Genomic DNA, 13,150 nt, shown 5'->3' on the forward strand with positions numbered 1-13,150 from the left:
CTCAGTTGCCGTTTTTGATAAGGATAGTTTTTAATAACTTTACTGTCAAGGAAGAACTTTTGAAAGTACTTTCTTTGAAAGGCCATACAAGAGGAGAAGATATATTTTTTGCCATGAAGCAACTCATTCTATCGGAGAAAATACCCATCCACAAGCTTGTAAGCATTACCACAGATGGAGCCCCAGCCTTGAGAGGTTCTAAAAGTGGTTCTATTGCTCTGTGCCAAAGAGATGAAAGTTTTCCACCGTTTTTAACTTATCACTGTATTTTACACCAGCAGTCTCTGTGTGGAAAGTTTTTAAATATGAATGAAATTGTGAATTCTGTTGACAAGACAGTCAGCAAAATTAGGTCTCGCTCTCTTCAAAGAAGACTTTTCATAAGATTTGGCAAATGAACTAGAACTACAGTATGGAGATTTACTGCTCCACACTGAAGTGTGTTGGCTTAGCAAGGGAAAAGTGCTGCAACGTTTCCACAAGCTTTTACCGACTATAAAACTGTTTTTGCAAGAACAAGATGAGAATAGTCTTTCAGCCTGTATTGAAGATCCTCTCTGGCTTTTGAATTTTGCTTTCTTAATTGACCTAACAGAAAACCTTAATGAGCTGAATTTGAAATTTAAGGGCAATGACAAAGATATTGCTGATATGACATCTGAAATAAATTATTTTACTGAAAAATTGTTTTTGTGGGAGTGCTGCTTTAAGAGGGGTGAATTAAGACATTTTCCAGCTCTGAAAACACACATAGAAGGAAGTGAGATACCTTACAATAGTGAATGTTATGCAATAATGATCTCCAACTTGAGGGATGATTTCAGTGGTCGTTTTTCAGACTTCAAAAAGATTTCAGTGGTAACCTAGTTGGTTCCTTTCCCTTGGACTAACATTGAACTATTGAATATATCTTCTTCCATTGCAAAAGTTTTTGACATAGATAGGGCTGCTCTTGAACTTGAAATAATTTCATTAAAAATGATTTGTTTCTCAAAAAGTGTTGCAGAAACCAAAACCTGTTGGCCTCTAATTCCTCACGAGAGATAACCTATCTTAATTAATGTTGCTCGTAGAATAAAGGCCATGTTTGCTTCTACCAAACTGTGTCAATCACTGTTTTCAATTATGAACTTTATTAAAAATAAACATAGAATAAGGTTGACTGATGAACATCTGGACTCAGGTATTCGACTAAGTGTAACAAGCTATACACCAAATATGAAGGACATTGTTGACAAAACAGCTACTCAGATTTCACATTAAATGTAAAATAATTCTTGTGTTATTAATGTAAGAATATACTTGAGAATATTATGAAATAAAATTATTATGTTTCGAGTAAATAGTGAAGATTTAAAACTTTTATTTTAAATAGTTGTTTACAGTACCAGTATCCAAAAATTAAAAATGTAGCAACTGATTTTTAAAAGCAGATCACTTTGATATGTTGGTATGGAATAGTAGATCATGAAGGCTTTGTGGTTGCATATCCCTGTCATACTCCTACCTTCTCATGCTTCCTAAAGTCCATAAACCTAACCATCCAGGACATCCCACTGTGGCCGGTTACTGTGCCCCCACTGAGAGAATCCCTGCTCTCGTAGACCAACACCTTCAATCTGTTACCCAGAACCTGCCCTCCTATACAAAAGATACCAACCATTTCCTCCACCGACTCTCCACAGTTCCTGTCCCTTCACCATATGGTGCTCTGCTCATCACTATTGATGCCCCCACCCTGTACACTAACATTCCTAATGCCCATAGCCTTACTGCTATTGAACACTACCTTTCCCAATGCCCAACAGATTCCAAACAGACAATCTCCTTCCTAGTTGCCATGACCAACTATATCCTCACCCACAATTACTTTTCCTTTGAAGGCATTACATACAAACAAATCTGGGGTACGGCTATGGGCACCCGTATGGCTCCATCCTATGCAAACCTATTCATGAGCCATCTAGAGGAATCCTTCCTAAAAACCCAGAATCCTAAACCCCTCACTTTGTTCAGATTCATTGATAACATCTTTGCTATCTGGATTGAAGGTGAGGACACCCTATCCACATTCATCCAGAATCTCAACAACTTCTCCCCCCATTTGCTTCACCTGGTCTTACTCAACCCAACAAGCCACCTTCCTAGATGCTGACCTCCACTTCGAAGGTGGCTACTTCAGTACCTCTGTCAATATCAAACCTACTGAACACCAGCAATAACTCCACTTTGACAGCTGCCATCCGTTCCATAGCAAGAAGTCCCTTCCATACAGCCTAGCCACCCATGGTCGTCACATCTGCAGTGATGAGCAGTCCATCTTGAAATATACTGAAGCTCCCACTGAAGCCTTCACTGACTGTAATTATCCCCCTAACCTTGTACAAAAACACATATCGTGTGCCCTATCTTTCCAGTGTCCCACCACATCCCAAAGTCCTACCGTCCGGCCACAGAGGAGCATTCCTCTTGTAACTCAGTACCACCCAGGACTGGAGCAACTAAATTATATACTCCACCAGGGTTTCAATTACCTCTTGTCATCCCCTGAAATGAGAAATGTCCTGCCCACTATCTTTTCCACACCTCCCATAGTGGTTTTCCACCATCCACAAAACTTACACAATACACTCGTCCATCCTTACACAACACCTGCTTCCAATACCTTACCTCATGGCTCATACCCCTGCAATAGACCTAGATGCACGACCTGTCCCATATGTCCTCCCACCACCACCTACTCCAGTCCAGTCACTAACATCACCTATCCCATCAAAGGCAGGGCTACCTGTGAAACCAGGCATGTGGTCCCTAAGCTAAGCTGCAACCACGGTTCTGCATTCTATGTAGGCATGACAACCAACAAGCTGTCTGTCCGCATGAATGGCCACTGACAAACTGTGGCCAAGAAACAAGTGGACCACCCTGTTGCTGAACACACTGCCAAACATGATATCCTTCATTTCAATGACTGCTTCACAGCCTATGCATAAGGATCCTTCCCACCAACACCAGATTTTCTGAATTGCACAGGTGGGAACTTTCCCTGCAATACATCCTACATTCCCGTTACCCTCCTGGCCTTAACGTTTGTTAGTCACTGTCCTCACCCATCCAGCCCCTTCCCTGTTCCCATTCCATCACTGCACAGCTGTCATACTACCACCACACCCAGTCTTTTTATTTCTCTCTTTTTCCGCTAGCCCCCCTCCCCCTCCCTTCCCCACCTTTCCACTGCCCTCCGTGTAACTTCCAGAACTTCACTGTCTCCCACCCCAAGCATACTATCCCTCCCCCTTGCCACCCCAGCCTCGTCCTTACCCCCACCCAGTCGCCACTCCCATCAAGCACTGCTGCTACTGCTGCTCGCAGTATGGTTTCAGTTGCCTGAGACTCTATGTGAGTTGCATTTGTGTGTGTGTGTGGGGGGGGGGGGGGGGTTGTTGTTGTTGTTGAAGGTCAATGACCGAAAGCTTTAATTGTGGAAGTCTTTATGTTGTGCCTATCTGCGACTCATCATCTCCGCTATATGGTGAGTAACAACTTTCCTTCTACTAATATAATTGATTTATTAAAATCATAGCTGCCATGACATAATATGCACACAAAAAAACATGCTGCCGTGGAAACTAAACTCTGAAATGAGTACACGTCACATTATTATAGAAGTGTGCCACTTACCACTGATGAAATCAGTATTGTATTTTGAACTGAGGCTGGACACAGCTTAATTTTGTAAGAGAATGAAGCATAATGCCAACATCCCTCAAATCACACTGTAATGAAAATAATGCAAGGAAAATTTGTACATTATTCTGGCTGAAAGCTTTATACAATGTCAGATGATTAGTTAAAAAATGAAACAAAGGTGAACTAAATATAACAACAATCTGGGACCTTCCATTGTTCCCAAAGTGTTTGGGGAGACCAAGACAACTTAATAAAAGTAAGGGCAGTCCTGGAAAAATCTCAACTGGTGGCAGCTCTAAATATAGGGCAGAATAAAACTCGACAGCACAAAGTCTTACAGAAAGCAACATGGTGAATGGATTAAAGGTATACAGCATAATGTCCCTGCTCGTAATCAAGAGAAAAAAAATTAATGTAAAGTTGTAGTTATAGATTGTATTTTCCTCAACAACTATATGGGGAGTTTTGCAAATCACAGAAGTTTTGAAACAGGAAACAGTACTTTTATAACGAATATGTATCTTGAAGAATTCGAGGGTGATATTCGTTGTTGTTGAAGTTTGTTCACAGCAGATGTACTGGTTTCAAAATTTTTTTTAATTACACTAAATTCCTTAGAAATTCTCATATATTTGTCTTTTTAGTACAAAATCTAACAAAGAGACACTGAGTTGCAGTCAGACATGATGAAAGACACTTACACTTTACCTTTCAGCCAAAGCCTTCTTCAGAAAAGCAAACACACACACACACACACACACACACACACACACACACACACACACATATTCATTCGCACAAGCAAGCACACCTCACACACACTTGACCGCCACCTCCAGCAGCTCGGACCAGAATGAAACTCACACACAGAATGGAAGCAGCAGTCTGGAAAGGGGGAGGGGAAGGGGGAGGAGTAGCAGGCTATGGATAGGGGGCAGAGAGTGCTGTCTGGCAGAGAATGCAGGGAGTAGACTGCCAGCAGGTGCAGCATCAGGAGACTGTAGGCCAGACAGATGGGGAAAGGGGGCGAGGGGAGCAAAAAAAAAAAAAAAAAAGGAAAGGAAACATGGGAAGGCAGAGGACAACACACAAAGAGGATGAGGGAATGAGAATGTGTAGGAGATGATAGGACAGGGGGGGGGGGGGGGGACTGTTGGGTGGATGGTGTGCAGTCAGTAGGTTACTGTAGATTGGGCCTGGTATAATTTTGGGAATGTGTTGTAAAGATAACTTCCATCTGCACAGTCCAGAAAAGCTGGTAGTTGAGGAGAGAATATAGTTGGCTCGGGGAGGGAAGCAGTCATTTAAATCAGGCCCCATCATGTTTAGCAGCATGGTGTGCCACACGCTGGTCTACCACACCACCAAACTGTGACCAAGAGCAAAATAAGATGACCCTGTGGCACAACATGCAGATAAACATAACATGCTTGATTTCAATGGCTACTTCACTACCTGAAACATCTGGATCCTCTCCTCCACCACCAGCTTTTCTAAATCGCACAAATGGGAGTTATCCTTACAACATATTCTCCTCTACCGAAATTATACCGGCCACAACTTATGGTTACTTACCTACAGTCTCCACACCCTCTGTCCTATTACCTCCTCCCCATTCTCATTCTCATTCTCTCACTCTCTTTGTGTACTGCCCTCTGCCAGTGCACCTTCCCATCTTTCCCCTTCACCTCTCCTCTCCTTTTTCACTACCCGTCCTACCCCCCCCCCCCCCCCCTCCCCTCTGCCCCAAAGCATCCTTACGCTGTGCCTTTTGACAGTTTAGTCCCTGGAAACCCACACCCTACCATCCCTTCCCCTTCCCCTTCCCTGCCCCCTCCAGATTGCTGCTTCCATTCTAAGTGACAGTTCAATTCTGGTCTGAGCTGCTGGAGATGGCGGTCGTATGTGCGTAAGATGTGCTTTTTGTGTGAATGAATGTGCATGTGTGTTTCCTTTTCTGAGGTAGGCTTTGGCTGAAAGTTAATGTGCGGTTTTTCATTGTGCCTGTCTGCAATTCCGTGTGTCATCTTTATGGTGAGTAGCAATGTGTCTTTTCCTTATATTGTTGATATTATGACCTGTAGTTTCCATTGTTGAAAAGTTTTCTTCATTTATTCATTCCAAATAAATGTAGCTGACTCACATTAACCCATTAATGCTCAGAAATTTCTTGCGAGAAAACTTGTTCACATTGCTAGGGTAGGTTCAGTAAGCTAAAAAGGCATGACCACATTGATTTTTACTGTTTTCTGTACATACATTACAAAATATGAGTTAGTGCACAAACACACCACCAAGTGTATGGAATATCACACATCATATTTTCTAGAATGAAAGGAGTATAAATGTTTTTCTTGAACAGCTATATTACTTTTTGTGCACCTGTGAGTTGTGTTTCTTTTTTCCCAGAATGTCTTTATAATAGCCATGAATTTTGGATTGCTACATCTAAACCTGACAGAAAAAATTACCCACCACTATTTATTAGATTTGATAATAGCTCACATTTTGATCCATTCTATCTGTTCCACTCATACTCTGTAAGACTTGATTACATGAGGCTGAGGAACTACAGTTTTCTTCTCCAGTGCAGTAGAATACCATTGAATATTGCAAATGTGATTTACACCTTCACAGGTTGACACTGCCTTGACTACAGAGTTCTCATTCCAGTGACAGACAAGCAGCTGTGAATTTTTATCACAAATCATCTCATAAGAACCTCTGTCTTCATCCTTCATTGCAGCTACATTTTTTTAGTGAGCGATTTTCAATTTTGTTGTTTCTGAAGGTTCCATTTATACCAGTACCAATTTCAATAAATTTATCAACTATTTTCAAGGACATGAAGTATTTGACTGCAAACAAATTATGGGGCAAAGTGCCACCACAACCATCTTTAGGCAGGAATTCAGTTAACTGTGAAGGGATTCCCCCTCCCAAACCATAATCTTCTTTGTATTTATGTTGTGGTTCCTTTGTTCTTTGATAAACCTCAAAATTTAAAAACTAACGTAGTCTGAAGTTATGACACCACACTCTGTATCCAAAATGTATAGATTTGCTGTTAATGAATTGCATGAGAGCATACTGTCCAAAGTACAGGATCATAGCTTCATCTACCCTTCTTTCATTCTCCCATACAGCATACTCAAGAAGACAGTCTCTGAAGCCGGCCGAAGTGGCCGTGCGGTTAAAGGCGCTGCAGTCTGGAACCGCAAGACCGCTACGGTCGCAGGTTCGAATCCTGCCTCGGGCATGGATGTTTGTGATGTCTTTAGGTTAGTTAGGTTTAACTAGTTCTAAGTTCTAGGGGACTAATGACCTCAGCAGTTGAGTCCCATAGTGCTCAGAGCCATTTGAACAGTCTCTGATGTGACTGAAGTAGAGACAAATTTTTGAGACTGTCATTCTTATCTAGCTTAGTATCATCATTTAGACACACATTATGCATGACACCTTCAAAATGGTTTCTTCCCAGTATTTTTGTTTTTGAGGTAAGGCATCATATCCATTAATGAACAATGTGCCAAAGAAAGCCTTCAGTTCTTGAAGTTCATCCCATCTTTTTGCACTGCATATAAAACACGCAATAAAATCATCACTGAAAAACAGTTAAAACTTATTCAACGGAGTCAGGTGTCTTTGAACATGATTATGGCCCTGAAACAAATAACCACGTTCAGCCATCTTCTTTTTCATTTCATTTCTTTCAGGCAACTCGGAAGCCAGTCATCTTCTGCCAACCATTTTTATCATTTGTTTATGTCAAATGAGGCATTTCCGTTGATTAACTTGTCCTGTTTTTGGAACCAACTATTTTCATCTTCATTAATATTTCTTACAGCTACTTCAGCTTCTACAGTCAATTTATGGGTGTTCATCCCTTTTCAGATTCAGTGTCACAGAAACCAATTATTTTGCCCTTGTTACAACTGCTTCACATGCTGTTGTCAGTTGATGGCAATTCAAATTATTGATGTTGCCACCAAATTCTCATCTGCACTGTCTGCAACTGTGTTGTCCCTCACATCAGGTGGAACAAAGCAGAGCGCCAACGAGTTTGCCATTTCAAGATCTTTGATATCAGACTCCTCTAACAATGCCAACACCTCTTCCACACTTAGACCTCCGCAACAAGAATAATAAGCTCTTGCTGATGTAAAAAAACAACATGCTATGAGCATAATACTTTGTAAAATTGAAACTAGAAAGTAAAGTTGCCATTTCAGCAAAGTGTAGACCCTTGTAACCAGTGGTGGATTGGTGCACGAATTAAATTTCAATAGCATTCACAGCGAGACCATTGTGCATAATCTCATGCCATCATACACATGTACAGAATACAATTCACCAAAGTAACAACACTCTATAATAACTAACTGCTTTGGCCTGACAACACTGTCCTTTATATCGAAAAATAATAATTCATTATACTTACATTACTGTTATAATTGATATCTTGTGTAATGTGCAATGGAGAAAAGCTTGCACAGAACTATTTATGCATAGCATTGCACTCAGCAGAAAACATAGATGTGTTTTACCTACATAGTTTCATAAAATATAAAGTCTTCCAATGTCAAATTTTTTAGATCAAATAACTTTAACAATTAATCTTATGATTTGTAAGTTTGATTAAAAATAAATTAATATTCCACTTTTGTATTCATTATTTTATACAAAATACACTGTTAGAGCTCATATTCAAGACTAGTAATTAATACTTCTATTATGAACAAATGATTTCATCGTTCAATAAGTTTGTATTGAGCTATTATCCTTTGAAGTCCAATTATTACTCTTTGTGACATTATACAATGATTGATGTAGGCTGAAAATTAGAACATGTCGCATATATTTTCAAAATTCAAATTTCCAGTGTTTTGAGAAACATACCAAAAAAGTATTCTGTACTGCTGTTGGTGAATTTAAATCTGTTATATTGCAGCACTCATCTTATAGCTGATGAATTGAGTGATTAACAGGAACATAAGTTAGACTGAAAATGTTGCTGAGCTTGTATGAAAAATTAGCAACATTTTAATTCTTGTTTATGTGCCTCATCTTAGTACCTGCATACATTGGATGTAGGGACATAATAGATATAGGCACAACATGTGGAGCCATGCTTTGTTCTGTGTATTCAAAAACTAGTAATAAGCCTAACTACAAATGCATATACATTTTATGAAAGCATGTAATGTAATACAACCCAACATTCATTTGAAAAATATCCCAATTTTATACTGTGTGGACAGGAACAAGATTCACAGGCCCATAGACCTCCGTATCATTCAAAACAATTTCTCCAGACCTAAAAATATATAGGGATAAAGTCCCTGTGACACACTGTTGCCATACACAGGTGATTTTTCTTTAGATTTAGGCTGGTGTATGAAATAGTACTTGAATATTGTTGTTATATATTGGTTTTGCTTGGAAGATGTTAAAACTCTGGAAATTATGTTATTTGAGGTGTTGTACTATGTCCTGCAAGAACTCATTAACAGTATAACTGTCTGCCAGCCTGAAAGGTGGGGGCAATCATACCTCAATAATCATCAACAAATTACATAAATAAAATGCAAAGACAATGTACAAAAAAAAATTAAGTATGCAGTCTCACAAGGGTCAGTCTTGGGATTTGTCCTATTTCTGCTGTATGTAAATGCTTGGCTGATAAAATACGTGACGGAGCCAGAGTACTCTTTACAGATGACACTAAAATTCTAATTAAATCACACAGTGAAGAAAATCTGCAGGAAAGTGCAGCATTGGTTATGCATAGCTTATCGCATTGGTTCAAGATCAATAGGCTCATCATAAATTCTGGAAAAGCTGTGGCAGTTAACTTTCAAACCATGCAAAACCTCCATCCTCCAAACCCTCTTTCTCCATTGAAGGAAAAAATGCCTCAAATGTCAGTCATACAAAAAATTTTATGCATACATATTGAGAAGGATTTGAAATGAGAAATGGACCTTAGCAATATAAATAAAAAACTGAATACACTACTGTATGCTGTAATGATTCTCAACCAAAATACGAACTGCTCATCAGTGTATGATTGGAGTATACAGTCACTACTGATGCACAGAATAATATTTTGGTTGAATTCCACAATTTCAAAAAAAAATATTTAAAAATAAAGAGAAAGATAATCAGACTGATAATGAAAGCTAAATGCAGTGACTTCTGTAGACCCCTTTTTTAATTTTGAAAATACTGCTCTACCTTGTTTGTATATATTTGAAGTACTAAATTTTACAGAGGGGAGCATCTTAAAAGGAAACCTATTCAAACATAACCATGATATACATGTATATGAAACTAGGCAGAAGCTGAACCTACACATAAACACAGTAAGCGCAACCTTATGCAAAAGAGGTCTGTATCATACTGAGGTTATGTCATAAACCATATGCCTTCTTAATTAAAATGCCTACAAAAATTAAATATGTTTAAGGCAAAGTAGAAACATTTCTTGCTTGACCACTGGTTCTACTCTGTCTTGGAATTTCTGGAATATCATCGTAAGAAAGCATCATTTACCAGATATTGTTAATTATGCATTGTACCATTTCACACTATAATTTACTGTGTGTTTATCATGTAGTGTCTCTTACTATCTCTGGTATCAAATGTAGAAACAATGTAGTATATCAGTTGGTCAGTTTATATTATTATGCACTTGGTTTGTGTTGTCCATATAGTCACAATGGCTGCTGTAATCATAAATTAATTATGTTTACCCACGTCCTGCATCATTTGTACAGACAATGTACTAAAAATTGATTCTTGTACTAAATAAATAAACTGAATACATGTCGCACTTATGCAATATAGTGTTTGCCATTTATAATACCAGACACCAAATTATCGAAAAGTAGTTATAGTTATGTCCCCATTTTGTTAAGTTTTTCACTAGTGCAGAACATATCCTAACTTCCAGAGAGGAATTGCAGAGGAGCAGCACCACTGTATTCCAGCAGATGATGTACATCTTAATTTATCTTCAGGTGGAAAAGGTTGTGCTGCATCATCATACTTGATGCACACCTAATTGCCAGGTTACATAGTGATTTTTGCATTTCTGTATCTTTTCTTTTGACCATTGCTGAGACAAGTGAAACAATCCTTCCAGAAGTCCTCTAGTAAACCTTATGAATAATATTTTATTTTTAACAGTGTCTCCCAGTGAATAGTAAAGTGATTGAAAAAGTCCTGCCTTACTCCTATATCTTCTGTATTTTGTTAAAATAAAGATTTTTCTGTGCATGAGTCTTAAAGTAAACGCTGTTCCAGCAACTAATTGGAACAAAAGTTACAAACCACTTCAGTTTTTGAAAACTGTTTATTTGATCTTTTTGACTGTTGTAGCAGTTCCAACACAAGAACTAGAAGTACTGAATTGTTTTACTGTTTTGGATGATGGCTCGGTGGCACAAGAAGATGGAAATGGTGCAGTTTCTATAAAAATCGAGCAGGTTGAAGAGCTAGAAGGGGGAAATCTCTTAATTAGTAGCACAAGTGGAAATTTTACTTCTGTTACTTTAGCAGATGGAACAGAGGCACTTGTTGCTCATGAAGTTGCTGTTGAAGAACAAGGTTTGTTTCTACAACCACACCTCTCAACTATTGTCACTTGTACATAAATTGGTGCCCTTTATAGGAAGTTTGCTGTATTAGATGCTTTAAAATTGTTTGTTCATTATTTCAAACTATGGAAACTCCAGGTAGGAATATCAACAGTTTAGGAAAAGACAGATTGCTACTTACTTTAAAGAAGACACGTCAAGTTGCAGACATGCACAATTAAGACACTTACATAAAGCTTTTGGCCACAGCCTTCACCAGTAAAAGAGGGACACACACTATTCATACACGCAAGCAAGCACAGCTCATGGACACACAACTGCCAACTTCAGCATCTTGGGGCCAGAATGCAGCTGTCACTTGGGATGCAAGCACCAAACTGTAGGGGGTGGGGAAGAGGAAAGGATAGTAGTGTACAGGTGGGGAGAGAGACAAACACTGTCTGGTGGACACAGATTCAGGAGGCTGTGGGGTAGGGAGATGGGGGGAAAAAGGGAGAAGAGGGAGGAAAGACAGGTGGATGCATTGGTAGAGGGCCGCAAATAAACAGGGTGGGAGATGATAGGACAGAGGGGATGGAAACTGTTGGGTGGTGGGTGTGGGTACACTATCTTACTGTAGGTTGAGGCTGGGATAATTACAGGAGCAGAGAATTTGTTGTAAGGATAACTCCTATCTGTGTAGTCCAGAAAATCTGGTGGTGGAGGTAGGGATCCAGATGGCTTGGCTAGTGAAGAAACCATTGAAATCAATTGTGTTATGTTCAGCTGCATGTTGTCCCATAGGATGGGCTACTTTGCTCTTGACCACAGTTTGGCAGTGGCCATTCATCTCACTGCACAGCTGGTTGGTAGTCATACCAATATAAAAAGCTGTGCAGTGATAGCAGTACAGCTGGTGAATGACAAGGCTGCTTTCACAGGTGGCCTGGCCCCTGATGGGGTAGGATAAATCTGTGAATAGGAAGTGCAGGGTGAGTGGATTGGGCAGGTTTTGCATCTGGGTCTTCCACAGAGATATGATCCTTGTGGCAAGGGATTGGGATTGGCGTAGGGATGGACTAGGATGTTGTGGAAGTTGAGTGGGCGATAGAACACAACTTTAGGAGGGGTGGGAAGGACCTCAAGTAGGATGTTCCTCATGTAAGGGCATGGTGATAGGTAATCAGAGCTCTGGCGAAGGATGTGGGCTTTTCATTGTGCCTGTCTACAACTTGACATTTATTCATTATATTGTATACTTGACACAAAAGATACATTCATTCCTTTTTTCTTACAATACTCTTGAAGTGAATTACATTTTTTTGAGTGCAAGTCATATTTATCACTTATGTAAAGTTGATTATTTAGTAAATAAATTTCAAATTATAGTTACATACTCGTAATTGGATAACACTGTATCTTTAATGTACATTATCTAATATCTTGTTGTGTACAATGTGAACAACTACAGTATTTCATTGGAGGGAGTAACAGGTCAGTTAAGTTGATTGGTGCCTCTAAGATTCACAAGCAGATTCACAAGCAGAAGAAGCCAAAAGACAAAGTGGAAACTACAAAAATTATACTTCTGGGAATTTTGAAAACAAATGATAAACTAAACCTGATGTTGGGTGACAATAAAACAATTTTGAGGCATCCAATTGAGGTGATTTTTCTGAAAATTTTGAGACTTGTGGTAAGTTCATGGGATGAGAATGGCAATGAGGACTCTGGGTGCAACAATGAGTGAAACCAGACAATGGTGACTTGGAGGAGCTGCTGGCTGGGAAAGTGTAAGGTAAAGTTACTGATTTCAATTGAGTCTGTAATCTCTGATACTTTCATTTTTTTAGAGAAGTGAAAAAGTGAAGTAATTCCTG

General features: G+C 39.3%; 1 protein-coding gene across 5 annotated transcripts in view; it reads left to right on the top strand.

Moving 5' to 3' along the window:
• LOC126475530 (zinc finger protein 143-like) overlaps positions 1-13,150 on the top strand; it is a 125,621-nt gene that overhangs the window by 34,360 nt on the left and 78,111 nt on the right. For 3 of the 5 annotated variants that reach the window (XM_050103469.1, XM_050103468.1, XM_050103470.1), the window contains exon 4: positions 11,074-11,301. The exons of 1 other annotated variant lie outside the window; for it this stretch is intronic. In XM_050103469.1, coding sequence (XP_049959426.1) covers positions 11,074-11,301 — 228 coding nt within the window. The remainder of the gene's footprint in view (positions 1-11,073; positions 11,302-13,150) is intronic. One more of the 5 variants, XM_050103471.1, reaches the window with a different exon arrangement.

This window comes from Schistocerca serialis, chromosome 4, assembly GCF_023864345.2.
Source record: "Schistocerca serialis cubense isolate TAMUIC-IGC-003099 chromosome 4, iqSchSeri2.2, whole genome shotgun sequence".
Taxonomy (NCBI): Eukaryota; Metazoa; Arthropoda; class Insecta; order Orthoptera; family Acrididae; genus Schistocerca; species Schistocerca serialis.